The sequence below is a fragment of the Dipodomys merriami genome, unplaced genomic scaffold (assembly GCF_024711535.1).
Source record: "Dipodomys merriami isolate MVZ:Mamm:240054 unplaced genomic scaffold, mDipMer1.0.p SCAF_48, whole genome shotgun sequence".
NCBI lineage: Eukaryota > Metazoa > Chordata > Mammalia > Rodentia > Heteromyidae > Dipodomys > Dipodomys merriami.
In genome coordinates this window covers 9119871-9146522 of record NW_027206046.1, presented here as the reverse complement: position 1 = coordinate 9146522, position 26652 = coordinate 9119871, and the positions used below count along the sequence as shown (strand labels likewise).

Below are 26652 nucleotides of genomic sequence, written 5' to 3'. Positions count from 1 at the left end.
CACCACATAAATAGAAAAAGCTGGGTGCTCAAGTGGTAGAATGCTAGCCTTGAGCTGATGAGCTCAGGGACAGCATCTAGGCCCAGAGTTCAAGCTCCATGTCTGACAAAAACAAAACAAAACAAAAAACAAAACGAAACAAAAACCCATGCTGGAGCGCTGTCCCTGATTTTTGTTTTTGCTCATGCTAGCCTTTTACCAGTTGAGCCACTGCCCCACCTCTGGCTTTTTTGGTGGTGGAGATAAGAGTCTTTTGGGCTTTCCTGCCTAGGCTGGCTTTGAATCAAGATCCTCAGAGCTCAGCCTTCTGAGTAGCTGGAATGACAGGTGTGAACTACCCGCACACAGCTCATCTTCTATTCTCTTGTTTTCCTCTGTCCATTGGAATAGGCCCAATTCCAATGCCAGTTTGAATGGATGGTGAATTTTCCATTTGAACTCAACCTTGCTACTCAATGACACAACTTATAACTGGTTAATTTCTCTTCCTGTCTCAGCCCCAGTTTAGGTCCCAGTATACCTCAGAGCCAAGCTGCTATACACATCAGCCCTGCTAAATACAACCAGGCATTATATCTTCTAAAATGTTCACATGAACTATATATTCCACATAGAATATCTTGTAAAACTACCTTCTTTATGCTTTATTGTATGCATGCTTCTTTTAAGATCTTCTAATTACCTAATTTTGTGACAGACATTTTAATTTGTTGCCGGGTTTCGAGTTCCGTTTTGTTTGAGAGCCCTAGGAAAATTGCTCAAGTTGCTTTAATTAGTATCAATTTCGTTGTCAAATTTTCAAGATGAAGCCATTGTGTTTCAGCCTTATTTAAGCTGGAGCATTAAAATTAGTTGGGGATGTTTCAAGAATCACTCATTATGACCCAAATTTCAAGTTATTTTAAAGGCAACAGTGAAAAAGAATTATTAATAAGTGCATATCTTATCTCTTTTAGCTATAGCATTTGCCAACTCCTATAAAAAGTTAATTGCCAGCCAAAATTTGTATCCCTTTTCACTGCAGTTGTCTGTATTGGTAGAAGCAGAGGTTGAGTAATTTAGAAATAAATTATATTTGTCTTCAAAGTGCTTTTGCCCTTACATTTGAATATAGGTGAGTCTGACATCTAAAGAATTCTTGTCAAAATAACAAAGCTATGTTATTAACAAAAAAAAAATCAGGAAGTTTCTTTTTCTTAAAAGTTGTTCTCCTACCTTGAAAGAAAGAAGCAAGCTAAGCTGAATTTAAATTAGTATTTTGTATACAGATATTATGTCACAGGTATGGGAAGAATTTAGCAGTAGATTAAAAACAGTTGAAGCAAGATGGTCATGCCTGTAAGCCTAGCTATTTAGGAAGCTGTGATACGAAGATCGAAGTTTGAAGCCAGCTTGGGGAGGAAAGCCTTTGAGATTCTGATCTCCAGTTAACCACCAAAAGCTGGAAGCAGAGCTGTGGCTCAAGTGTTAGAGCACCAACCTTGAGGAAAACAAAACCAAACAAAACCAAACAAAACCAACAACAAACTCATGGATAGCACCCAGACCCTGAGTTAAAGCACCAGGACTGGGAAAAGAAGAAGCTAGCCTTGAGCATAAAAGCTCAGGGACAGTGTCCAGACCATGAGTTCAAGCTTTAGAACATGCACCCCACCCACACCCACACCCACACAGAGAACCTGGGCATTGATTCAGCCTCCTTATAGATGAAAGGCCTCAGTAGTATCTAAAAGTTTCATACACATTGAACATTTGGCTCCACATCAGCCAATGTAGTTTCTGCTGCATTGTTTTGTTTTGTTTTTTTTTTTTTTGGTCAGTCATGGGGCCTGAACTCTGGACCTAGGTGCTGTCCCTCAGCTCTTCAGCTCAAGGGTAGTGCTCTACCACTTGAGTCACAGCGCCACTTCTGGCTTTTTCTGCTTATGTGGTACTGAGGAATGGAACCCAGGGCCTCATGCATGCAAGGCAAGCACTTTACCACTGAGCCACCTTCCCAGCTCCTGATGCATTGTTTTTTAAGACTTCAGAAGACCTCACAGATTCTTAGACTCATTTTCATACTGTGTAACAAGTAATACTTGAGCTACCCAGAGCCGGCATTAGTGTCTATATTTTAGTCAGGAGATTTTTCCTTCAATACTGCAAAGAATTCTTCTATTTTGGCTGTGTTGTGCTGAGAGGGATGTAATTTTTTTTTTTGTCTGCAGTTCACTGGGACTGATCTTCTTGTAAGGTAGAGTCTGTCTCCAACATAGTCTCTTGATGGTGACATTCACAGTATATTTATTTCTTTATTTGTGCTGGTATTAGAAGTTGAACTTAGGTTCTGGGCACTATCCCTGAGCTTTTTCATTGAAGGCTAGTGCTCTACCACTTGAGGCACAGTTCCACTTCTGGCTCTGCGGTGGTTTCCTGAACTTTCCTGCTTGGTCTGGCTCCCAACTGGGTTCCTCAGATCTCAGCCTCCTGAGTAGCTAGGATGACAGATGTGAGCCACCGGTGCCCAAGTTAATGTCTTAGTCATGCTGTAAATGTTGGCAATGAGAACTTTGGGACCAAACCCTTAAGTGCATTTCCAACAAAACAAATGAGGTAGGATTGGCTACTTCTATTTGGGAAAGCACAGCAGGGTAGGGAGCTTCCCTAATTATTCCCTAGAAATAGACCTACCCATTGATTACTAATACTTAGATATACACAGACCCGCCTGCCTTGATTGACACCTTGTCACCCTCAAATTGAATAAATACCAGGTTCCAGCGCTCAATCCTCTGTGGACCTTGGGAGCAGGTCCGTGTAGTACTACATCTCTACCACCAGATGGCAGAGCCTCAGCTCTGGGCTCACGAGCCTGAAGTGGGTCTAGTTTGGCGGGAGGCGGCTGGAAACTCCCGCGAGAAGATACGCGAGGATGCGCTGTCGCCTAGGTAACCGCGTCGCGTCAAGATGGAGGGACGGAGCCGAGGTGATCGGGTCAGTCTGAATGGCAGACTCCTGCGTGCGGGCGGCGTGGTGGGTTGAGGCTCCGTCCAGTTGGCGGTCTGTGAACGATTCTGCCTGTTTTGCAGAGAGGCGGCGTTCCCGGGCCTCGGCTCGCGCCCCGGGCTGCGCGGCCCGCGGCCCCGCGCCTGGACCTGCTGGCCAAGGAGGAGGAATACAAGTGAGGACCGCCGCCTCCTCCCCTGCTGCCTTCATTATTGTGACTCTTTCTTGGGAAGCTCTCTCCTTCCCCCAGAGCCCCCCCCCCCCGCCTTGATCTTTTTCACCTGTGAATGGCGCGGCGCATGCCTGGAAGTGGGGGGGGGGTGTGGGGGAGGGGTGGGGGAGTGGAGGGGGGGATGAGTGGGGAGGGAGGGAGAGCAATGACTGAGCGACGCTTGTCGAAGACCGTCGTCAGCCACCGCAAAGGTTTTGCACAAGGCGACTTCGATCTCAGGTCTCACGGGTAGGAATGAATGAGTGAATGAATGAATGACTGTAGAGTCGTGTGGTCAATTTCAAGCTCCTGGAAGTGGTCGTTGGGTACTTTCGGGTGCTTTCTTCCCCCCCCCCCATCCCCCGCCTCAGGAAATGAAGGGCAAACCAGCTGCAGAGTTTTAGGCAAAAAAAAAAAAAAAAAAAAAAAGGTGCTTTTTTGTTTTCTAAATGGAAAGCAATTTTTTTGGGGGGGAGGAGGTAAGGGGGTGGGGAGTCAGGAATCAGGTTTGGGGAAAGGAGCTGCGGGAGTTTGCGTTCTCAGCGTGATTAGCAACTCTTCCTGAAAAAAAAAGTGTTTTTTGGTGAGCTTCCATGCCTCTCATTTGCAGCCCGGGTGATCTTTAGATTTGGTCACGTTATTCCATTCCCTTAAAACGCCGAGATCGAGCCGAGCGCAGGTGGCTCACACCTGTAATCCTAGCTACCCAGGAGACTGACAGCTGAGGATGTCAGGTTCCAAGCCAGCCAGGGCAAGGAAGTCCATGAGACTCTTATCTCCAATGAAGCTCCAAAAGGCCAGACACGGGGCTGGGGCTCAAATGGTAGAGCTCAAGCCTTGAGTGAAAAAGCCCAGGGACGGCTCCCAGGACCCCCCTGTGCCCAAGCCCTAGGACTAGCACAAAGCAACAAAAGAAAAAAAAAAAGCCAAAATGCTTTCCTGTTCCCCTTCAAGATCTTGACAGCTCGATCTCCTATCCTTTATTGGATCTCCTATCCTTTATTGCTTAAAAACCTGTTAGTCCTTCATTTCTGCAAGCTTTTCTTTTTCTCCAGGGAAATGACCAGCTCTTCCTGAGTGGCCTTCTTTGAGAGACTCCATTGCTGAGCTTTTCTATTGTTTCGTTCATTTTTCTTTGCAATTAGCATGGTTTGTTATAGTAAATCCACTTAGGTTACTTTTCTTTCTTTTTCTTTGTTGTCAGTTGTGGGGCTTGAACTCAGGGCCTGGGTATTGTCCCTCAGCTCTTTTGATCAAGGCTGGCTTTGAACTGTGATCCTCAGATCTCAGCCTCCTGAGTAGCTAGGATTACAGGCATGAGCCATCGGCGCCTGACCTTCTTATTGTTCTTTTAACCAAGCAATCTTTTATTTTTTATTCTAAAGGTGATGCTCAGAGGGGTTATAGTTACATAAGTCAGGTGATGAGTACATTTATTTTTGAACAGTATTCCCCCCTCCTTGTTTTCTCCTGCTTTCCCTCCCCCTCTGACTCTCTTCCCCCTCAAATTGTAAAGTTTATTTCCAACACAGTGTCTTGGTGAGTATTGCTGTTGCATTGGTTCACCCTTGGTCCAATAGTTTCTGTGATTCCTTTCCCCTTCTCCAAATCAGATAAACTTCTATACAAGACAAAGGGTGCCGAAATAAAAAGCAGGGAATAAACCAAAGGAAAAAATGAAAGCAAAAAGAAATAACTGCAAACAGTACACCAAAACCAACAAAAACCTCTTGTTTCTACATCTTGGAGTTCATTTTGATTAACATCATTTTATATGGTCATGCATGGCTATTGAGCTATTGTAATTTTCTGCTAGGACTATCCTAGGCGTATACTAATTATTACCAATGAGGGAAACCATGGAGCCTATGTTTCTTTTGGTATGGCTTACTTCACTTAATATGATTTTTTCCATTTCCTTATGAATAGGGCGATATGATTCTTTCTGATGGATATGGAATTAACCCAGATTCCTCTCAGTGGATGAATGGATCAAGAAAATGTATATATACATAAAGTATATTTCTTAAACTATCAAACTATTAAGGCAACCTGAGCATGGAGATGGAGGTGATCATGTTATTTCTGATTCTCCTGCCTGAAAAAAACAAGGTTTTTTTTGACTTGTCAGCTTTTTATATCTTCAAAAGAACCATAAGGCTAGGTACTGGTGGCTCATACCTGAAATCCTAGCCACCAGGAGTCTGAGATGTGAGTACCACAGTTTGAAGCCAGCCTGGGCAGGAAAAATTAAGCACACCCACTTTCTTCTTCCTAAATTTTCCTCAGCTAAGTCACTTCCGTTGAAGGCCTGGGCTAAGGCCGTGGAATGGCTAAGACTTGCCCTGCAAATTCCTGCACAGGTAGGAAGACTTGCATAAGTCAGAGATGAGTACTGATCATTGTGTTCATGTTTGGATAAAAACGTCATGTGTATCTTCTAGTGTGTTGATTAGATTACTTAGTAACTCGTTATTGCTGACGTTTATTTTTTATTGGGATTTCAGCTTAACCCAATTATTGCTTTTCTATTTTTAGGCGTTTGAATGCAGAATTGGAGGCCAAAACAGCTCGTCTGGTTCAGCAAGCTGAGGAAGTACTAGTAAGTAAATACACTGGTATTCCCTGTGGGTGCAAAGTTTTTAACTTTTTTTTTTAATTGTGAAAATACTGTACAGAGGGTTACAATTACATGGGCAAGATAATGAGTACATTTCTTACCAAGCATTGTAGCCGACTTTTTTTTTTTGTACTGGTCCTGGGGCTTGAACTCAGAGACAGGGTGCTGTCCCTTGCTCTTTTGCTTATTGCTGGCACTCTTCTGCATGAGACAGAGCTCCACTTCTGGCTTTTTTGTTGCTTAATTTGGAGATGAGCGTCTCAAGAACTTTCCTGCCCAGGATGGCTTCAAACTACTCGTCAGATCTCACACTCCTGAGTAGCTAGGATTACAGGTGTGAGCTACCATCACCCTTTTTAACTTTGTAATTTAATGTATAACATACATATACAAGAGTACCCAATATATCACACCCCTAAGTACCCAAAGCATAAACATTTAGCTGAACACATGACCACAAGCTGAACATTCATATATATATCCTGCTTTTGGTAGACATACATTTTCTTTTTTTTTTTTTTTTTTTGGGTCCGGTCGTGGGGCCAGAACTCTGGGCCTGGGCGCTGTCCCTCAGCTCTTCAGCTCAAGGCTAACGCTGTACCACTTGAGTCACAGCGCCACTTCCGGCTTTTTTTCTTTTTCCTTATGTGGTGCTTAGGAGTCAAACCCAGGGCCTCAGGCATGCAAGGCAAGCGCTCTACCACTGAGCCACCTTCCTAGCCCTAGACATACATTTTCTAAAAGCCACTGGAAAATGTTTTCCACTTGGATTTATTAAGGACATTAATATGAACAATATTTTCTCACACCAAAATATTAATACTTAAGCGTATCTCTAGAATTAATGCTGATAATTCAATAAGGATATTTGAAATAAAATGAGTTCTAGATAAAAGTAGAATCAATGATAGTTGACTCAACAGAGCAAAACTGGGGTCAGCAGGACTTCCTTTTCCTGTGTAGCATTTCTAATTCAGTGCTTTGTTATCATAGGGGGTGAGGAGCCTGGGCAATGAGGGCTTGTGTAGATTTTAGGATTGTCTAGTGTTTTGGTGGTACATATGAGTCACTCTTACTCATTTAACTAGAGAGATCAACAGGAAATACAATCTCAGCCTTTATCAGCACACATCAAATCTTCTGAAGAAGGAAATGCCAGTTCAAGGTGAGTACAATGGTAACTACCATTGCTATTTTGTGTGTGTGTGTGTGTGTGTGTGTGTGTGTGCGTGTGTGTGTGTGCGCGCGCGCGCTGAACCTGGGACTTGAACTCAGGGTCTCAGTACTGTCTCTGAGCTTTTGCACTCTCTCACTTTGAGCCACAGCTCCATTTTCAGCTTTTGATGGTTAACTGGTGATGAAGAGTCTCATGGACTTTACTGCGTAGGCTAACTTTGAACTGTGATCCTCAGATCTCAGCCTCCTGAGTAGCTATGATTACAGATGTGAGCCACTGGTGCCCACTCTGGTGGTATTTTTAAGTTCAGTGGTATGTGTGGATCTTCTTCCCTGCAAATGTTAAAAAACTAATTTGAAGAAAAATAATATCATAGATAAAATAATAATAAAAGCTTTTACTAGTCACGTACAAGTACTCTACCCATATTACTTCATGTAGCCTTCAAAGTATTATTGCAAACTAAATACTGTCCTCATTTAAAAAAAAACAACTACAGATAAAACAACAACTACAGATTATGGAAGTTCAGTAGTTTGCTCAGGAACAGGTAGAAAATGTTGTTTCAAGGAGGATTGGACCACGGTTGATATGTTTCCTAAATTTGCTTGCAGACACTATTCTACCTTTTATGATCATGTGTGAAGATGACATAAATTAGTAAAGACAACATATACACATGAACATCATGTAAACTCACATGCCAAGAAATTAGGCAGTTACAAGCAATTTAGGAACAGATTTAACAGGAAAAGTTCAGGATCACCTGAATAACATCACAGAAGCTTACTGTCGTAGAGGTAATAGTGATCACTAACCATTCATTCCATGTCTCACAATTGCCGTTGGAAGCTTCCAGAACTAGACAATTTAGAAAGTTAAAATCACATCCTGGTGCGAGCAGCTTGATGAAGTTTAAGGCTCTCTCCCTGCTGCCTGAATGTGTCAGCTCTGTGTCTTGTGTGTCCCCCCATTGGTCAGTCATGGAGCATGTGTTCCCACAGCTGTGGTCAGCGCGCACTGCTTGTGCTCCAGGAGAAGGAATGTGTAGCCTGCCACTGTGTCACAGGGCCGGCGCCTGCCGCTCACTCCATTCAGGACTCATTGTGCTGTCCAGTGGTTTTTATGTTTTTATGGGACGGTTTTTATGTTTCTATTTTTAAATATATATATAAGGATAGTTTTTAAATTTTAAAACTGTAGCTAGATCCAGTCCAGGGGCTTGAACTCCAGGCCTGGGGACTGTTTCTGAGCTTCTTTTGCTCAAGGCTAGCACTCTACCACTTGAGTCATAGCACCACTTCTTGTCTGTTTATGTGGTCCTCAGGAATCAGACCCAGGGCTTCATTCATGCTAGGCCAGCACTCTACCACTAAGCCACAATCCCAGCCTATACAAAGAGATCTCAACTCCACTCTCCCATTGTGCCCAACCCCGTCCATACCCTCATTACATTTATAGCATACATTGAACACAATGACTGCATTTGCCCACCCCCCATTTGGTGTGACCTCTCCTATTCTCTTCCCAAAAGTATGTTGTTAAGGGTTCATTAGTTGTACAGGGGACACACACCATTAGACTCTTCTCTGACTCTCTCATCTTAATTTGTCTCACAGCTTCTTATTGTCTCTTGTTATATAATTATTTTATTTTATCACAGTTATTTGTTGTTAGTCTCTTCCTGTGCTGCTATGTAAGTGAAACCATAATCATCTATGTATACATCTATGTAGATGTATGTCGCTGCCATTGTTTGGGGCCAGGGCCTGGGACGTGTCTTTGGCAGGTAAGGAGACTTCTGTACCGTAAAGAATTATAGCTGGGTGCTGTTGTCTCACACCTGTAATCCTAGCTACTCAGGAGGCTGAAATTTGAGGGTTGTGGCTTGAAGCCAACCTAGACAGAAAACTCTGTGAGACTCTTATCTCCAATAAACTACTCAGAAAAAGCCAGAAGTGGTGCTGTGGCTCAAGTGGTACAGTGCTAGCCTTGAGCACAGAGTCTCATGGACAGTGCCTAGAGTTCAAGCCCAGCAAAAAAGAAAAAAAAAAGAATTACAGTCTTGGGATGAACTGGAGTTACAAAAATGGCACCAACTAGATCAGATAGGTAAGGGATTTACTAATTTTTGGAGATATATGCCAGCAAAAAAACCCCTTATGGATTAAATTTGTTTGTAGGTGCCTAACTCTTATAACTCTTCAGAGTCTTAAGGTCAAAAAGCAGAAGATGAGATCTGCGTGGCACTAGGTGGGTGTATTATTTGAACAACTTGCTGAGCTCAGAAACAAAAAAGGAAATGTTACTAAAGTGGCACTTAACTGGTTTTATACTTGAAATACAAGGACATTATTCATTCATTAAGAACTAGCTATTCTGCTTCATTTAGTGAGTCCTGTCCTAGACATTCATCTTAGACATTAAAAGACAAACTTGCATATAAGTGTTTATAGCAGTTTTATTCATAATTGCCTCAAATGCTCATGAAATGGTAAGTGGATGAACTACTTATGGCGTATGTATAAGATGGACTATTGGGCATTACACAGGAGTGGACCACTGCTGCAATGGCAGCGTGATGCTAGGTGAAAGGCTCCAGACTCAAAAATGTATACAGTGTCTATTGCCACGCATGTTTGATGATGGGCTGTGCTCTGGGAGCTACAAGGCTGGGCAGTTCCAGCCGTGGGAACTTCAGGCACAGTGTGGCTTTTCTGCGTGGTGGGCATTTCTCAGCTGCGGTAATCCTGTGAAACTGCTCTTATGTATGAGGCCAATCTTTGGTCCAAAATGTCATTATGGGGCTCATTATAGGGTTTGACATTCTGGAAAAGTCAAAAATAGAAACAAGCTAGATGCCTGTGGCTCACCGCCTGTCATCCTAGCCACTCAGTAGGCTAAGATCTGAGGATCATGAAAGTTTGTTGAAGCTTTTATCTCCAAGAACTGCCAGAAAGCCAGAAGTGGAGTTGTGGCTCAAGTGATAAAGCAGTAGCCTTGAGTAAAAAAGCTTAGGGATAGTGCCCAGGTCCTAAGTTCAAACCCCAGGACTGACACAAAAGCAAGCAATGGTGAGGACATCTCTCTTTTCCCGAGTCAGGTGGAGTTCTTCACACTACTGTTTGTCCAGGTCACTGTCACTGTGTGGAATGTGACACTTGATTATCCATGGGGAAGATGAAGAGGGGGGTCTGTTCTGTAAAGATCCCATCCATTTCAGGCTGGGACTGTGACACCTGGACACCAATCACAGGCAGCATGCCTGTCCTAGGTTCACAACCACGGTTACTCTCAGAAAATATTTACCTTCCTGTAGTATTTTACACGTCCTCCAGTCTGCTGGAAGCAAGGCTCACCTGCAGAGCATTTCTGATTTAAAAAGGCCTTCCTAGAGAGGTTTCACAGAAGTCAGCAGAATACTGTGACACTCCATTTACATAGGAGTATAATACCAAATCTTATTCCCGTGAAACCCTAAGGACGCAGGTAGCAGTTGGATATCTTAGCTGATGAGATTGTGCAGATGTGGGTATGGGGAGTGTGATGGAATGCCTTGCATAGCAACAACAGCTACTACTGTGGCCTGTTTTCTTTCTTTTCGGGTCCTGTCGTGGGGCCTAAACTCTGGGCCTGGGCGCTGTCCCTCAGCTCTTCAGCTCAAGGCTAGCGCTCTACCACTTGAGCCACAGCGCCACTTCCGGCTTTTTTTCTGCTTATGTGGTACTGAGGAATCGAACCCAGGGCCTCAGGCATGCAAGGCAAGCACTCTACCACTGAGCCACCTTCCCAGCCCATGTGGCCTGTTTTCTAAGATAGGAATGTAGATGCTGTAGACCACTGATCAGAGGTAGGCAAACTTTTGTAAAGCACTATTGTTTCTGGATTCATGGGCCAACAGTCCGGCTCACTACCGCTCTCCACTGCTGCCTGGCAAGAGCACACAGCCACTGCTGCATGTGGTGGATTCATGTGTGCCATCGTCCACAGCCTCTCATAAATACTTGTAAACTACAAATTATTTAAAAAATGTAAGCCGGGCACCAGTGGCTCACACTCATAATCCTAGCTGCTCAGGAGGCTGAGATCTGAGGATCTTGGTTCAAAGCCAGCCCAGGCAGGAAAGTCCGTGAGACTCTTACCTCCAATAAACCACTCAGAAAACCAGAAGTGGTGCTGTGGCTCAATGATAGAGCACTCATCTTGAGCTGAAAAGCTGAGGGACAGTGCCCAGGCCCAGAGTTCAAGCCCCATGACCGACAAAAAAAAAAAAAGAAAATGTAAAAGAAGATATGCATAAGAATTTGAATTAGATGGATCCATTTATTCAATATACTTTTACTTAATTCCTGTGTGTAAGAGTTTCTACATGTCATGCCCTGCCAGGTTTTAGGCATCACACAGAAAGGCCCAATCTTGACGCCTGTCTTCCTGTTCACAGTGTACTGGGGAGCAAAAGCCGCAATCACTGTAGCTGCAGAACACTTACATTGAGTGTGCCTACCATCAAAAGCCTGGTGGTCACTCATTTTAAGAATGGGTTACTTTGGGGCTGGGAAGGTAGAGCGCTTGCCTTGCATGCCTGAGGCCCTGGGTTCAATTCCTCAGCACCACATAAGCAAAAAGAAAAAAGCCGGAAGTGGCGCTGTGGCTCCAGTGGTAGAGCGCTAGCCCTGAGCTGAAGTGCTGAGGGACAGCGCCCAGGCCCAGAGTTCAGGCCCCACGACCGGACCCCCCCCCCAAAATTCTGTTCACTAAAACTAGTGTCCCACTTTTCTATTAAAAACATTCACACAGGGCTGGGAATGTGGCTTAGTGGTAGAGTGCTTGCCTAGCATACATGAAGCCTTGGGTTCGATTCCTCCGTGCCACATAAATAGAAAAAGCTGCAAGTGGAGCTGTGGCTCAAGTGGTAGAGTGCTAGTCTTGAGCAAAAGATGCTCAGGGACAGTGCCCAGGCCTTGAGTACAAGACCCAGGACTGGCAAAAACAACATCAACAACAAAAAACCCCCAATATTCATACAAAGCCGGGCGCTGATGGCTCATGCCTGTAATCCTAGCTACTCAGAAAGCTGAGATCTGAGGATTGTGGTTCAAAGCCAGCACAGGCAAGGAAAGTCCATGAGACTCTTATCTCCACTTTACCACCAGAAGACCAAAAGTGGCACTGTGGCTCCAGTGGTAGAATACTCACTTTGAGCTGAAGAGCACAGGGACAGTGTCCAGGCCCAGAGTTCAAGCCCCATGACCAAAAAACCCATTCACACAATGTTTCTTTTCAGGAGTGAATTATTTAATTGAAGCACTTTTTAATGACTAATTTATTCCAAATAAATTAACACGAAGAACCAGAATTACAGCAAAACATAGCTCTGTACATATACATGCTTTATTAAAAGTAATTATAGAAGTATATTTCTATACAGAATTTATATAGGAACCTATTATAGAGAGATCAGATTAGCAAATGACTGATGAGAATTAGAGCAATAGTTGTGCATTTTGCTTTTGACAGTTCTATTGAATTTCATGGTGTCTCAGCTTTGTGTCATCTAGTATTAATGTTTATTTTTGGTCTGTAGAGGCCTGTTGTCATCGGAAGGGCTAATTCATCTACATTCAGATACCAAGGTATGAAATCAAACTTTCTGTGAATAGTTATATTCTATAGAAGTTATTTTTCCTTAAGACTTAGAAAAAAAAGAGTTTGATTCATTAGAAATGGGATGTAAAGTTAATATTCAGAGGGAGTGCATTCAGGTAAGTGTTGTTGACAAGTGGAATAATTTTTTTTCTCTTTTGGTCGGCTGTGGGGCTTGAACTCTGGGCCTGGGCGCTGTTCCACAGCTCTTCTGATCAAGGCTAGCACTCTACCACTTGAGCCACAGTGCCACTCCAAGTGGAATAATTTTTATCTTATAATTTCACTGAGTGGAGTAGTGGACAAAATTCTAAGTAAAATGAGTTTGTAACATGAGGCTTTCTTTTTTTTGTTGTTGGTCGTAGGGCTTGAACTCAGGACCTACTATGCCCTGTTCCTGAGCTTTTATGCTCTACCACTTTGAGCCACAGCTTCATTTCCAGGTTTCTAGTGGTTAACTGGATATAAGAGCTCATGGACTTTCCTGCTTGAGCTGGTTTTGAACCACCATCCTTAGATCTCAGCCTCCTGAGTAGCTAGGATTACAGGCGTGAGCCACCAGTGCCCGGCTTATAGCCATTCTGATTTGTAGCAAAATAGCAATTCTATGGGCTAGGAAGTTGCTTTCCTTGGCAAATGATTAGACTCTGATTAATTAATATAGTTTTAATTCTTTCCATGTAGCCAAAGGCCAAAAACATTGTTCCTATAAACAAGGTTCAAAACAAACTGCACTCTGGAAAAAAAGGAAGGAAAACAAATTCAAGGTATTGTATAGTTCAGGAAGTATGACTTTGATTTTAGTTTTATAATTCACAGTACTCTTTATTCTTAATTATGAGTTTTTATACCTTTAGTAATAAGGCATACAATATATACCTGGTCCACAACCAGGAATTTAAACCATTTCTACTTTGAGAAGTTTTTACAATAGTTAATGAACATCTTGTGATATTCTCCTGTGCAAAATCATTGTACTCCAAAAAATTTTTCTATGCCTGTCTTGGGGCTTGACCTCGGGGCCTGACCACTGGCTCTGAACTTTAGTGCTCAAGACTGGTCTGCTACCACTTGAGCCACAGCTCCATTCTGGTTTTTTCTTTCTTTCTTTCTTTTTTTTTGTAGAAGAGTTTCATGGTTTTTCAGGCCAGGCTGGCTTTGAAACACGATTCTCAGATCTCAGCCTTCTGAGTAGGATTGCAGCTGTGGGGCACTGGCACCCCATCTTGTATTCATTTATTATTTTGGTAATACCAGGGTTTAGGTTAAGGGCCCTTACATTTGCTATGATGGTGCCAGTGCTAGGGTGTGAACTTAGGGCCGGATGCTGTCCCTGAACTTTTTTTGCTCAAGGCTAGCCTTCTTCTACTTGAGCCAGCCACAGCTCCACTTCCAACGTTTTGATGGTTAATTGGAGATATGAGTCTCACAGACGTTCCTGCCTGGGCTATATATAGCTTTGAACCTGGATCCTCAGGTGTGAGCCAGAGGCACCTAGCTTGTTATTTTTAGGATAGGTGTCATGCCTGAGCTATGATCCTACTACTTTTAGACTTCCCTTCGTTGCTAGGTTCACAGGCATGCACTGACCATGTCCAGCTTCCCTCTGTGGAGCTCCAGCCTGAAGGACTTTTCTTCCCCAGGAACCTCCGCCTTCCCATCCTGTGTAGGCTGGGATGACAGGCACACACTACTGCACTCAGACTATGGGTTGAGGAGTTTGGTGAACTTTTTCTCACCAGGCTGGTTGCAAACCAAAATCTTTCTGATCTCAGCTTTCCACATAGCTAGGATTCCAAGCAGGAGCCACTGGGGCCCGGCTTCTGTTTGTTATTTTAAGCAAGACACTTTCTTAGATCTGAGCACTCGGCCTGGTTCTCTCAAATAGTCTAGTCTTCTCTTTCATGAGTATTTAACACACTGGCACACATTACTGTATAACGATAAGGTAAGAATGATTGGCATACTCTTAGACTACATTGTAACTATAATTTACATTCAACTGTTTTTGGAGAGATCAAATTCAAGTCCGTTATTACTTTAAGCATAAAAGAGGATCCAGCTGGGTGCTGTCACGCCTGTAATCCTAGCTACTCAGGAGGCTGAGATTTGAGGATCGAAGTTCAAAGCCAGCCCAGGCAAGAAAGTCTGTGAGACTCTTTTTTTTGGTCAGTTGTGGGGCTTGAACTCTGGGCCTGGACCTCTTCAGCTCAAGGCTAGTGCTCTACCATTTGAGCCACAGTGCCACTTCTGGTTTTCTGGTGGTTAATTGGAGATAAAAGTCTCACAGGCTATCCTGCCCAGGCTGCCTTTGAACCGTGATCCTCAGATCTCAGCCTCCTCAGTAGCTAGGATTACAGGCCTGAGCCACTAGGGCCTGACTTGTGAGACTCTTACCTACAATAAACTACTCAGAAAAAGCCAGAAGTGGTGCTGTGACTCAACTGGTGGAGTGCTAGCCGTGTGCACAAAGAGGCCCAGGGATAGCATGTAGGCCTTGAGTTCAAACCCCAGGACTAGCAAAAGAAAAAAGTGAGGGAGATCTAAAAGGCTGTCAAGGATAGAGAAGTTTCTAGAAGGGGAAGAAGCCTGGACTGAACCAACCAGCCAACTATTGCTTGTCAGGAAGTTATTAAATGTACTTGTCTGTTTCTGAAGATAAAAAATGTATGATTCTGGGAAATTTTTGTCTTTTAATTGCTAAAAACAACTTTTTTTAATTAAAAAGGAAGAAAAGTGAGTGAAGTGATAGGAAGAGAAATAATATAAATTCGATTGAAAACTATGTGCATCACTGGAAATAAGTTACCTTGTTTCTTGACTTCACATTTACTTTTTAAGGAAAATAGGGTTATTCTAAGTAGAATTATGAAGTTTTTTTTTTTTTGGGGGGGGGTCCGGTCCTGGGGCCTGAACTCTGGGCCTGAGCGCTGTCCCTCAGCTCTTCAGCTCAAGGCTAGCACTCTTCCACTTGAGCCACAGCGCCACTTCCGGATTTTTTCTTTTTGCTTATGTGGGGCTGAGGAATTGAACCCAGGGCCTCAGGCATGCAAGGCAAGCGCTCTACCACTGAGCTAGCTCAGAATTCTGAAGCTTTTTTTCTTTTTTAGATTAAGTAGTTGTATAAAGAGGTTACAATCCCCTAAATGAGGTTCTGAGTATAATGCATCTTGGTCATTGTCACCCCTTCCATTGTTCTGCCCCTTTCCCTATTCTCAAGTGATAGCATTCAATTTTTACAGATTTTTACAGTGAATGTAATTTGCTCATCCTCCCTCCATTCAAGTGTTTCCCCATTGTTCTTCCCCCAAATATGTTTCTGCTTCCTGATATTCATGTTTTTTAGGCAGTTCATTAGTTATTCAGAGTATACCTTTGGATTGAATCTTTTTTCTTTTTTTTTTGTTGGTCATGGATCTTGAACTCAGGGCCTGGGCACTGTCCCTGAGCTGCTTCTGCTCAAGACTAGCACTCTACCACTTGAGCCACAGCGCCACTTCTGGCTTTTTCTGTGTATGTGGTACTGAGAATCAAATCCAGGGCTTCATGCATGCTATGCAAGCATTCTACCACTAACCACATTCCCAGCCATGGACTGAAGCTTTATGTGTTGAAAATAGGTAACTGAGCATTGGTGGCTCATGCCTGTAAGCCAAGCTACTCAGGAGGTTGAAATCTGAGGATCAGATTTCAGTTCAAAGCCAGCCTGAACAGGAAAGTCCATGAGACTCTTGCCTCCAGTTAACTACAATAAACTGGAAGTGGAGCTGCGGTTCAAGTGGTAGAGTGCTAGCCTTCAGCAAAAGCGGCTCAGGGACAGCGCCCAGGTCCTGAGTTCAAGCTTCAGTATTGGCACCAAAAAAAGAAAACGGCTTTGGAATTATAGAATCATTGTGATTTTCTTCAGTACCTTTGGAAATGACTGATTTCATATTTCTTCCTCTACTGAACAACAACAAAATAATCTGATCTACCTTAGAATGTGTTCCTCTAGATGGAAAAAAAATGCTGAGTTTCATTAAGCTGGTGACTATTTGCTCTGTAGTTGTTTAGTAAGGTATTACTCTGGGTTGTGTGCAGAATTCTGGCCAGTTTTTTACAGATACTGTCCAGCAGCTAGATCTGATGTAGGAGACCAAGGTCAGTCCTTAGTTTTGATGTTCATGAGTTAAGAGGAAAGTTCTAGACCACTTAACCTCACAAAGCCTTCTCCAGCTCTGTGGTGTGCTATTCAGAAAATCTTCTGAGCCTATGTTTTGTTCTGTGTGTATGTTCCAGTACTGAGGCTTGAACTCAGGGCCTTATGCTACCCTATAGCTTTTTCACTCAATACTGTGCTCGACCACTTGAGCCAAAGCTTACCTCCTGCTTTTGCTGGTTAAATGGAGATAATAGTCTCGGATTTCTCTTTCCATGGGTTCTCCTTGAACTGTGATCTTCAGATCTCAGCCTTCTGAATAGCTAAGATTACAGGTGTGAGCCACCAGCGCCTGGCTACTAAGTCTCTTTTTTTTTTTTTTTTTTTTTTTGTCGGTCGTGGGGTTTGAACTCTGGGCCTGGGCGCTGTCCCTCAGCTCTTCAGCTCAAGGCGAGCGCTCTACCACTTGAGCTACAGCGCCACTTCCGGTTTCCTGGTGGTTTATTGGAGATAGGAGTCTCACGGTCTTTCCTGCCCGGGCTGGCTTTGAACCGCGATCCTCAGATCTCAGCCTCCTGAGAAGCTAGGATTACAGGCGTGAGCCACCAGCGCCCGGCTCTGGCTACTAAGTCTCTTATAATGTAGCCCTTAAAAGTATCAATTGTAGATTTCATTATGTTTCAAATTTACACTAATTTTGTCTGTGTTATTTAAAGTCATAGCATCTCTTTCTACCTTTGTGTTCCTTTTGGAGATACACTAGCGTGCAGACAGCCAGCGATGTTGCCCTGCCAGAGGATTGCTCAGACTTTTCCCTTGCGAAGACAATTAGCAAAATTGAAGGACAGCTGGAGGAAGAAGGCTTCCCTGAGCACACAGATGATGACATTTTCTCCAGCATGAGTACAGGTATTGGGACAGGTGAGTTTTGTTTCAAAGCAATCTCATACTCTAATCGTAATGTGGTGATTTGCGGGATGAACAGGATTCTAGATGAAATAAAAGAGGCCTTGATGACCAGGCGCCAGTGGCTCCCACCTGTGATCCTAGCTACTCAGCAAGTTGAGATCTGGGGATTGCAGTTCGAAGCCAGTGCGGGGCAGGAAAGTACATGAGACTCTTATTTCTAATAAACTACCAAAAAGCTGGAAGTGGAGCTGTGGCTTAAGTGGTAGAGCTCAGTGACAGTGTCCAAGCCTCAGGACCAACACACACAAAAAAGATACGCTATGATCAGTACTTATTGAAGATAGGTAGTAACCAAGTGGGGATTGATTGAACCTTTCTATTATTGTACATATATTTGATATTCTCTATTATAAAGTGTAAATGTTAAGGCAACACAATTTTTGTGTTTATCAAATAGTTTTGAGGTAAAATTAAAATGTGCACTAGCAGCTGGGCCTGAGAGTGTATGCCTGTAACCCCAGTAACCTGGAGACTGAGCCAGAGGCTCGTGAGTTCCAGGCTGGCCTGGACTACATGGTGAGACCCTGTCTCAAAGAACCTTCCCCCCCCACCCCCCCCCGCAACCTATGGCTTAGCATTCATACAAAAACAGTGTCTCTGAATTTTATTTTTATTATATCTTGTCTACTGCACATCAGTATATGGAAAAGGAGGAGCATACCTGTTATAGCATCAGGTACAATAACCAGGTGAGCTTCCTAACAAATTTAATTTTTCTTCTCATTCACTCATCACTAGGAAAAAAATGTACTATTTCAAACTGTCTCTAAAAGCATGACATAATTACCAGCAATGCTTGTAAGATAGTTGAATGTAAGGGAAGTCACCGATGTTATGGAAACAATTGAGCATGTTTCTATACTAAGTTACTGTGCGGCGCAAATCATTGTGACGTCAGGCAAGCCACTTGTCGCTTCTCAGTCAGACCCATGTTAGAGGTGCATGATTTTGTCTTTAAACAATTTCTCATTTTGTGAAAAAAAACTCTGAAGAGTTTTGAGTTGCATATGATTTTGTTTAGTGGTTCATTTATTCGTTCATTGCATTTAGGAAATGGGGGGAGGGAGGAGGAGCAGAAGACCAAGTCATTTGCCTTTGGTCTCTGTTCAGGTGTCTTCCAGGTGCTGATTGCTCTAAGTACATAGTCCCCATGGCCCTGCTTTCCCACACAGAGAACCAGGACCCAGAGAAGGCAGTGCCGCACGCACGGCACTGCTCCTCCGCTGAGGCCCTCTTCCGCCCTCAGCGTGTCCCCTCTGCTGTCCTGCCCTAATCCTACTCTACAAGCTTGCTTGTTAGGACTGGATTATGGTAGGGATGGAAAGATCTAGAGGAAATTGGGAGCAGATTCCTTTGAGATCCGAAGCTGGGTTTTGCTAGAGAAGAAGGATTTGTGTTTGGGGACATTTCCTCTCAAGGATCACTACGCGTTCTGTTTGATGTGTTCTGTAGCATCATGCTAAGGATGAATGCAGTCCACGAACATGGCCACTCATTGTCCCTCCCTCTCTTCACTCAGTTCCACCGACACAGTTCCTTGCTATTTTTAGCCAACTAGATGTATTTCTCATTTACATTACGGATATTGAATGTCTTTGGTATTCCCTACCATGGAACGCCTAATAAGAGTCCCAACTTTGAGCATTTCCTCCTCATAAAATATGGTCTGTTTTGATTGTGATAATAAGTATAATCATTGAATCCACAGAGACGCAGATCAGATTTCTAAAGGCCAAACTCAATGTTATGCAGGAGGAATTGGATAAAGTTGTATGCGAATGCAATAAAAAGGTAAGTTTTAAAAATATCTCATTAGGGCTGGGAAGTTGGCTCAGTGGTAGAGCGCTTGCCTTGCATGCCTGAGGCCCTGGGTTCGATTCCTCAGCACCACATAAGCAAAAAGAAAAAAGCCGGAAGTGGCGCTGTGGCTCAAGTGGTAGAGCACTAGCCTTGAGCTGAAGAGCTGAGGGACAGTGCCCAGGCCCAGAGTTCAGGCCCCACAACTGGACCAAAAAAAAAAAATAAATAAAAAAAAATAAAATAAAATAAAAATATCTCATTAGACATGCTTTATAATTCAGAGACTTCTGAGAGACAATTTCAGTTACATTTTTAAAAGGTAGCCATGTTCAGATATAATCCACAGTTTAGAAATTGTATATAGGTACTGAACTTTATTCTGAGAAGGCTGCATTATCAGAGGTCAAGAATTTGTAAACTTTACATGAAACTTGTTACATATATATTAAATAAACTGATGGACAGAATCAAAAACTTAGAAACTTATCAAAAAGGTAAGCAATTAACATGAAATTTCTTCTATTTTTATATTTTTATTTGCTAAACAGGTATAAATATCTTATTAAGAACTATATGAAGCTTTTTTGTTCACTGTTCTGTTTTGATACCAAATCTTTTGCAATTTTCACTTAATCTATAGGAGGATGAAATTCATGATTTAAAGTCACAAGTGAAAAGTTTTGAAGAAGATTGCTCGAGACAGCAGCGAACAATCACTGCGCAACTGTCCCAAATAGAAAAATACAAAAATCTTTTTGAAGAAGCAAACACACGATGTGACGGGCTGCAGCAGCAGCTGCTGGCGGTAGAAAAGGTTACCCTTTTACACCTTCATTCAGAGACGCGCAGAAGCTGCTCAAGCCATGTCTGTGGCATTGTTTCATTATTTAGTTGCTAGTGTTTACTGAGAACTCTCTCTCTCTCCCCTTACTTACCTACAGGGGGTGGGGTTTACTCGGGGTCTAGGCACTGTCCCTAAGCTTTTGTGCTCTAGGCTAGTGATCCACTTCTGGCTTTCTGGTGGTTAATTGGGAATAAGAGTCTCACAGACTTCCCTGACTAAGCTGGCTTTGAACTGTGATCCTCAGATCTCAGCCTCCTCTGTAGCTAGGATTACAGGTGTGAGCCACCGGTGCCCAACTAGCTTGCTTAACTTTTTAAGATTTTCTTTCTCCTCCCTCCCTCTGTCCCTTCTTTCTCTCTCTCTTTTTCTTTCTGCCAGTCCTGGGGGCTTGAACTCAGGGCCCAGACACTTTCCTTAGCTTCTTTTGCTAAAGATTAGTACTCTACCACTTGAGCCACAGTGCCACTTCCGGCCTTGTTTATGTGGTACTGAGGAATAAAACCCAGGGCTTCACATATGCTAGGCAAGCACTCTAACACTAAACCACATTCCCAGCCCATAGTAGATTTTCTTAAGTGACTATTTTCGCCAGGCGCTGGTGGCTCACACCTATAATTCTAGCTACTCAGGAGGCTGAGATCAGAGGTTCAAAGCCAGCCCAGGCAGGAAAGTCCTTGAGACTCATCTCCAATAAAACCTTTGTCTCCAGAAAGCCAAAAGCGCTCTGTGGCTCAAGTGGTAGAGCACTTGCCTTGAGCTGAAGAGCTGAGGAGCGCCCAGGACTGGAGTTCAGGCCCCATAACTGACAAAAAAAAAGGGAAGGACTAGAAGAGAGTGAGGGAAGACACTGTACGAAAGGAAATGGATTCATTACCTGACTCGTGTTACTGTAATCCCTCTGTACATCATCATTTAAAAAATTTTTTCTTTGTGAGTTGTGGGACTTGATCTCTTGGGCTTGGGCTCTGTCCCTGCACTTTTCAGTTCAAGGCTAGTGCTCTATCACTTGAGCCACAGCACCACTTACGGTTTTCTGGTGGTTTATTGGAGATAATAGTCTCACTGACTTTCCTGCCTGGGCTGGCTTTGAACCAGCCTCTTGAGTAGCTAGGATTACAGGCTTGAGCCACTGACACCCAGCTTGTACATCACCTTTATAATAGCATTAAATTTTTTTTTGAAAAAGGTTCACAGCTTAGACAGGGTGTTTCCTTTCTCCCGTGGACTTTCTCACACAGAACTTTCTTTGCTGCTTCCCTCTGTCCTGCTTCCCAGTAGCTGGCATCATGGGTTCAGAGAGGACCATGTCACATGGTGATGGAGCTCTAGTCACTTGCATATTCTAGTGACAAAAGGCAAAAGCGAGGTGGCGCCAGCCGTGGACTGCCCAGCTCCTGAGTGGATTTGCTTTTGTCATGTGCGCAGTGAGTGCGTCGCGTGCGCTCTCCACGAGCTGTGCAGAGCCTGCCGTGGCAGATGGCGTCCGCGCACAGCTTGATCTGTTTAGAAACGCACAGGAAGAGCAGCATGTGTTTTGTTGTTTTGTTTTCTTTTCCCCCTTAATTACTCAAGCCATATAAATCTGTATTCAAAGACGATGTAGGGATACAGCCAGGAAAAAAATAATTTAGAGAAAAACACAGACAAGTCTATTTTTAAGTGTATTTCATATCTACAGTATTGGCTGAGAACCGGCTTTGTATAAGGCTCAGAACCAGACCTTAGGCTGTAGAGGATATCAAGAATGGGCTGGGCGCCCCTGGCTCATGCTAGCTACTCAGGAGGCTGAGATTTGAGGATCAGGGTTCAAAGCCAGCCCAGGCAGGAAAGACTGTGAGACTCCAATAAACTATGCAAAAAGCTCAAAGCAGAGCTGTGGCTTAAGTTGTAGAACACTAGTCTTGAGGAATAAAAAAAAAAGCCCAGGGACAGCTCCCAGGCCCTGACTTCAAGCCCTGCCTTTGGCACCAAAAAAAAAAAAAAAAAAAAGGCCAACTTATAAACCCCCCCCCTTTTTTTTTAAATCAGGGACAAGAACCCTTGGGTTCCGAGCTCAGTGTGGGGTGTGTGTGTGTGTGTGTGTGCGTGCATGTGTAAAATTTGAGAGAAATCAAATAATTTAGAAATGAAAAATGCAAAATGTAAGGAAAGGAACTTAGGACATTTAAATACAGCAGTTTTTTTACTCCATAGGATTTAGAAAATAAAAGGCGACTACAAAAACAGGCTGCAACTAGTCAAAGTGCCACGGAGGTTCGCTTGAACCGAGCCCTGGAAGATGTGGAGAAGTACAAACTGGAGCTGAGTAAATTAAGGCAGAATCACAAGGTGTGCAGACTTGGGATAGTGCTCACCATTGGTAACTTCTTTTATGCAAACATCTAAAAGAGTTCATGTCATGATGCACATTTCTCTTTTCAAAAGACATTTTTGTTAAGACCATGTACATTTCCCACACATTGACATTATATACTTTGACTATTAGATAACTGGGTGACAGGAAAACTATGGAGGGTTCATTCATTTCGTCATTCAAAAGAATGTAGGTGGGGATGGGAAGGTGGCTCAGTGGTAGAGCACTTGCCTTGCATGCCTGAGGCCCTGGGTTTGATTCCTCAGCACCACATAAACAAAAAGAAAAAAACCGGAAGTGGCGCTGTGGCTCAAGTGGTAGAGCGCTAGCCTTGAGCTGAAGAGCTGAGGGACAGTGCCCAGGCCCAGAGTTCAGGCCCCATGACTGGACCACCCCCCCCCCAAGAAAAAAAAAGAATGTAGGGGGCCTGGAACTTGTAGGCGCTGGAACTTGGCTGAACTCTGTATAAGCAGTAAAAAAAAAGTGTTTCATGTATCTCAAATCTGCTGTCTGCAAGCCTCAGCTTCCCAGTGGATAGAATGAAGGTCTGCTTTGCAGGGCTGCCAATCTCAAACTTGTGCATATGCAGGAGCACATCGAGGGTTTGCTGAAATGCAGGGTACCGGGCCCGCCCTTGGAGCTTCTGATACTGATTTTCATACCAGTTGCACTGGTTTATATTTCCATCAGCAGTGTTTACAATTCTTTTGCTCGCCCCATCCCTCACCAGGAATTGTTTCTTTTTTTTTAAGTAAAAAAAAAAAAAAAGATTATGATGGCCGTCGTTCTGACAAGAGTGGAATGGAATCTTGGCGTCTATCCCCCCCGGTGCTGGGTACTGTCTCTGAGCTTCTTTGGCTCAAGCCAGTACTCCACCACTTGAACCACAGTGCATTCCAGCTTTCTCTAAGTAGTTTAATGGAGCTATGTGACTCACAGACTTTGCTGCCTGGGCTGACTTTGAACTGCGATTCTCACATCTCTGTCTCCTGAGTACTGGGATTACAGGCATGAGTGACCAGTGCCCAGCCTTTAGTGTTGTTTGATATGATTTCCTTTATAGCTAAGATTCTTGGACACTGCATTTCTCTATTTACTGGCTATTGGTGTCTTCTGAGAACTGTTCACTTTGCCCATATAAAATTGGAATGTCCTTTTGGTGCTGATATCTGGATGTGAATCATTTTATCTTATGTGAATAGCTGGCAGAGATTCCCATGGGCCTGGGGGTTGTTCCTCAGCTCTTCAGCTCAAGACTAATGCCCTACCACTTGAGCCACAGCGCCACGTCCAGCTTTTTTCTGCTTATGTAGTGCTGAGGAATTGAACCCAGGGCCTTCCCAGCGCGGGTGGTTGGGTTTGAACTCTGGGCTTGGGCGCTGTCCCTCAGCTCTTCAGCTCAGGTTAGTGCTCTACCACAGTGCCACTTCTGGTTTTCTGGTGGTTAATTGGAGATAAGAGTCTTACTGACTTTCCTACCTGGGCTGGCCTTGAACCGTGATCCTCAGATCTCAGCCTCCTGTGTAGCTAGGAGGCATGCGCCACTGGCTCCCAGCTTGACAGACTTTTGTTGTACATTTTCAAGTTTTGGAAGTACTTGTGGAAGCCTGTATCTTCTCAGGACTTCCTGTAGTGCATAATTCCTACTGCCTGCCTGATGCTTGTGTCCCCACCATGGCCCCAAAGACGCTGTGAGAGGCAGGGCTGTGGCAGCCCAGAATGCTGCAAGTGAGTTCCTCTTGTCTCCCTCCCTCCCAGAGGAGGAGAACTGGTGGCCTGGTGTACCCTGGAGTGGGGAAGTGCAGAGCCAGCACCATGGCCCCTCTGCCTGCTGTGAGGGTGGCGGTGGCTTGCTTCCATTCCTCTGGCGGGTGGCCGCCCGACTGCTTTCCAGAGTCTCAGAGCGGCTTGCTTCTGTTCCGCACATGAGCGGGAAACACCAGGCTTGCACCTTCCTCATCTGCACCTTGCTAACATCACTCTAAGAACCAACTATTTCTGTTTCCTTTGTTCCTTTTTCCTACACGTTCAAGTGTATATTCAGGTATGCTCCTTCTGCATGAAAGCCTTTAGGTGCAGAGTTGCACTGAACTTCCACTGAACTTCTGTGCAGCTGAATGAGCCTTTTCTTGCCTTGTCCAAATTAGAGCAGTGCATAAATTCTCTCCTCAGCTGTTTATAGAGTTCACCATCCCGACCTCTTAGTGCTCTTTATGCAGATGCCAGTGGCATGCATTGAGGGTTTTGAGGACTTAACTTTTCATGCTTCAGCTGCAGGGGAGGACCCTGCTGTCTGCTGAGTCTGAATTGAAGAGTAACCCAGGGAAAAGCTAGTTGAATGTGGATCACAACTAATGTGCCTTAGTTTTTGTGAGGATCTCGATTGTACTTCTAGGTTCTGCTTACTATCACTAATGTTATCTATGCCTTCAAATAGATCTTAAATATTGGACCCTAAGTTTATGAAATTAGTCTAATGCAAGTTATTTTATCATTATGGGAATCAGAATGGAGTTTTTAAACATCTTTTTCAGTGGCAGACACCTCACCATAATTAAAAGCTATCATTTATAGCCAGGCACTGGTGGCTCACATTTGTAATCTTATCTAAGTTTGAACTCCTCCAATTAACAAAAAGCTGACTGGAGGCATGGCTCAAGTGGTAGAGCACCAGCTATGAATAATAGGAAAGCCAAGCAAGAGCTTGAGGCCCTGAGTTCAAGTCCAGGTACCACAAGCCACACAAAAATGCTATCATATATAATGTAGTTTGTATACATAGGAACCTACATTTCAGTTAAGATGTGATTTTTTTCCTCTATAGGATGTAGCAAATGAAGAACTCAAAAAAATTGAAGTGTTAAAATCAGAAAACAAGAAACTAGAAAAACAAAAAGGAGAATTAATGATAGGATTTAAGAAACAACTAAAATTAATTGATGTTTTGAAAAGGCAGAAGGTGAGTCTATCATAAAATGAAAGTTAAACTATATTTTAAAGTATGACTAATAGTGGATAATCTTACATGTAATATTTGTGTAAATCAGAGTGTCCTGTGAGATGTATTGTATTTATAGTGGGCTGAGGAGTTACCTAAACATGGGAGACTCGACTCCCAGGGATTCTTCCCGCTGCACCATGTACAAGGCTGTCTACTAGGGATACTATTTGAATTTTCAGTCCTTAGGATCAAAGTTTACTTTTTTTTTTGGTCAATCCTGGGGCTTGAACTCTGGGCCTGGGCGCTGTCCCTCAGCTCTTCAGCTCAAGGCTAGCGCTCTGCCACTTGAGTCACAGTGCCACTTCTGGTTTTCTGGTGGTTTATTGGACATAAAAGTCTCACGGACTTTTTTTGCCTGTGCTGGCTTTGAACCGAGATCCTCAGATCTTAGCCTCCTGAGTACCTAGTATTACAGGCGTGAGCCACCAAAGACGGGCCAAAGTTTACCTTTTACCAAGGCCAGACACGGGAATACTGAACTACTCTTTGAACAGTACTGCTGATACTAGAAATTTTCTAGGCTAGTCCTTAAATGTATTTACCATTTTAAATATTGTACTTGTTGGAATCAGAATGGTCCTATAATAACCTTGAATTTTGCTACTGTCAGTTATTTCTTATACTCTACGTATTAATCCATATATTCATTTTTTTAAAAAACAGATGCATATTGAAGCTGCCAAGATGCTATCTTTCACTGAAGAGGAATTTATGAAAGCACTTGAATGGGGAAATTCCTAAGTGACCTCTTTCAATTAGTGTATGTGAGGTATTTAAATTAAGCTATATTGGGGTTTGAATCATCTTTACTATTCCTAAGTAATGAAAATATTTGATTGTGGAATTCCCTATTTAGAAGTAGGGAAACAAAACTGCTCTATTACTGTGATAATAATTGTTAATAAAAA

General features: G+C 43.4%; 1 protein-coding gene across 3 annotated transcripts; it reads left to right on the top strand.

Annotated features, from left to right (window-relative positions):
- The first annotated feature begins 2926 nt into the window (after window positions 1–2926).
- Window positions 2927–26651, top strand: Tex9 (testis expressed 9). Of its 3 annotated transcripts, none has more exons than XM_069995345.1 (12): window positions 2927–2976; window positions 3072–3163; window positions 5738–5801; window positions 6908–6984; window positions 12581–12629; window positions 13324–13406; window positions 17541–17698; window positions 19455–19537; window positions 20187–20360; window positions 22584–22718; window positions 25568–25702; window positions 26408–26651. In XM_069995345.1, exons 1-12 carry the CDS (start codon window positions 2950–2952, stop codon window positions 26483–26485), a joined length of 1155 nt encoding a protein of 384 aa, XP_069851446.1. In that variant the 5' UTR covers window positions 2927–2949; the 3' UTR covers window positions 26486–26651. The 3 variants fall into 3 exon arrangements, with proteins under 3 accessions (XP_069851446.1, XP_069851445.1, XP_069851447.1); XM_069995344.1 differs by having other exon boundaries at window positions 17532–17698; XM_069995346.1 differs by lacking the exon at window positions 22584–22718 and having other exon boundaries at window positions 17532–17698.
- The last annotated feature ends 1 nt before the right edge of the window (window position 26652 follows it).

Coding starts and splice junctions, on each gene's coding strand:
- Tex9 (XM_069995344.1), top strand. CDS start 2,950: ATGGAGGGACGGAGCCGAGGTGATCGG. Junction 2,977..3,071: donor GACGGAGCCGAGGTGATCGG/GTCAGTCTGAAT, acceptor CCTGTTTTGCAG/AGAGGCGGCGTTCCCGGGCC. Junction 17,699..19,454: donor GAGTACAGGTATTGGGACAG/GTGAGTTTTGTT, acceptor TTGAATCCACAG/AGACGCAGATCAGATTTCTA.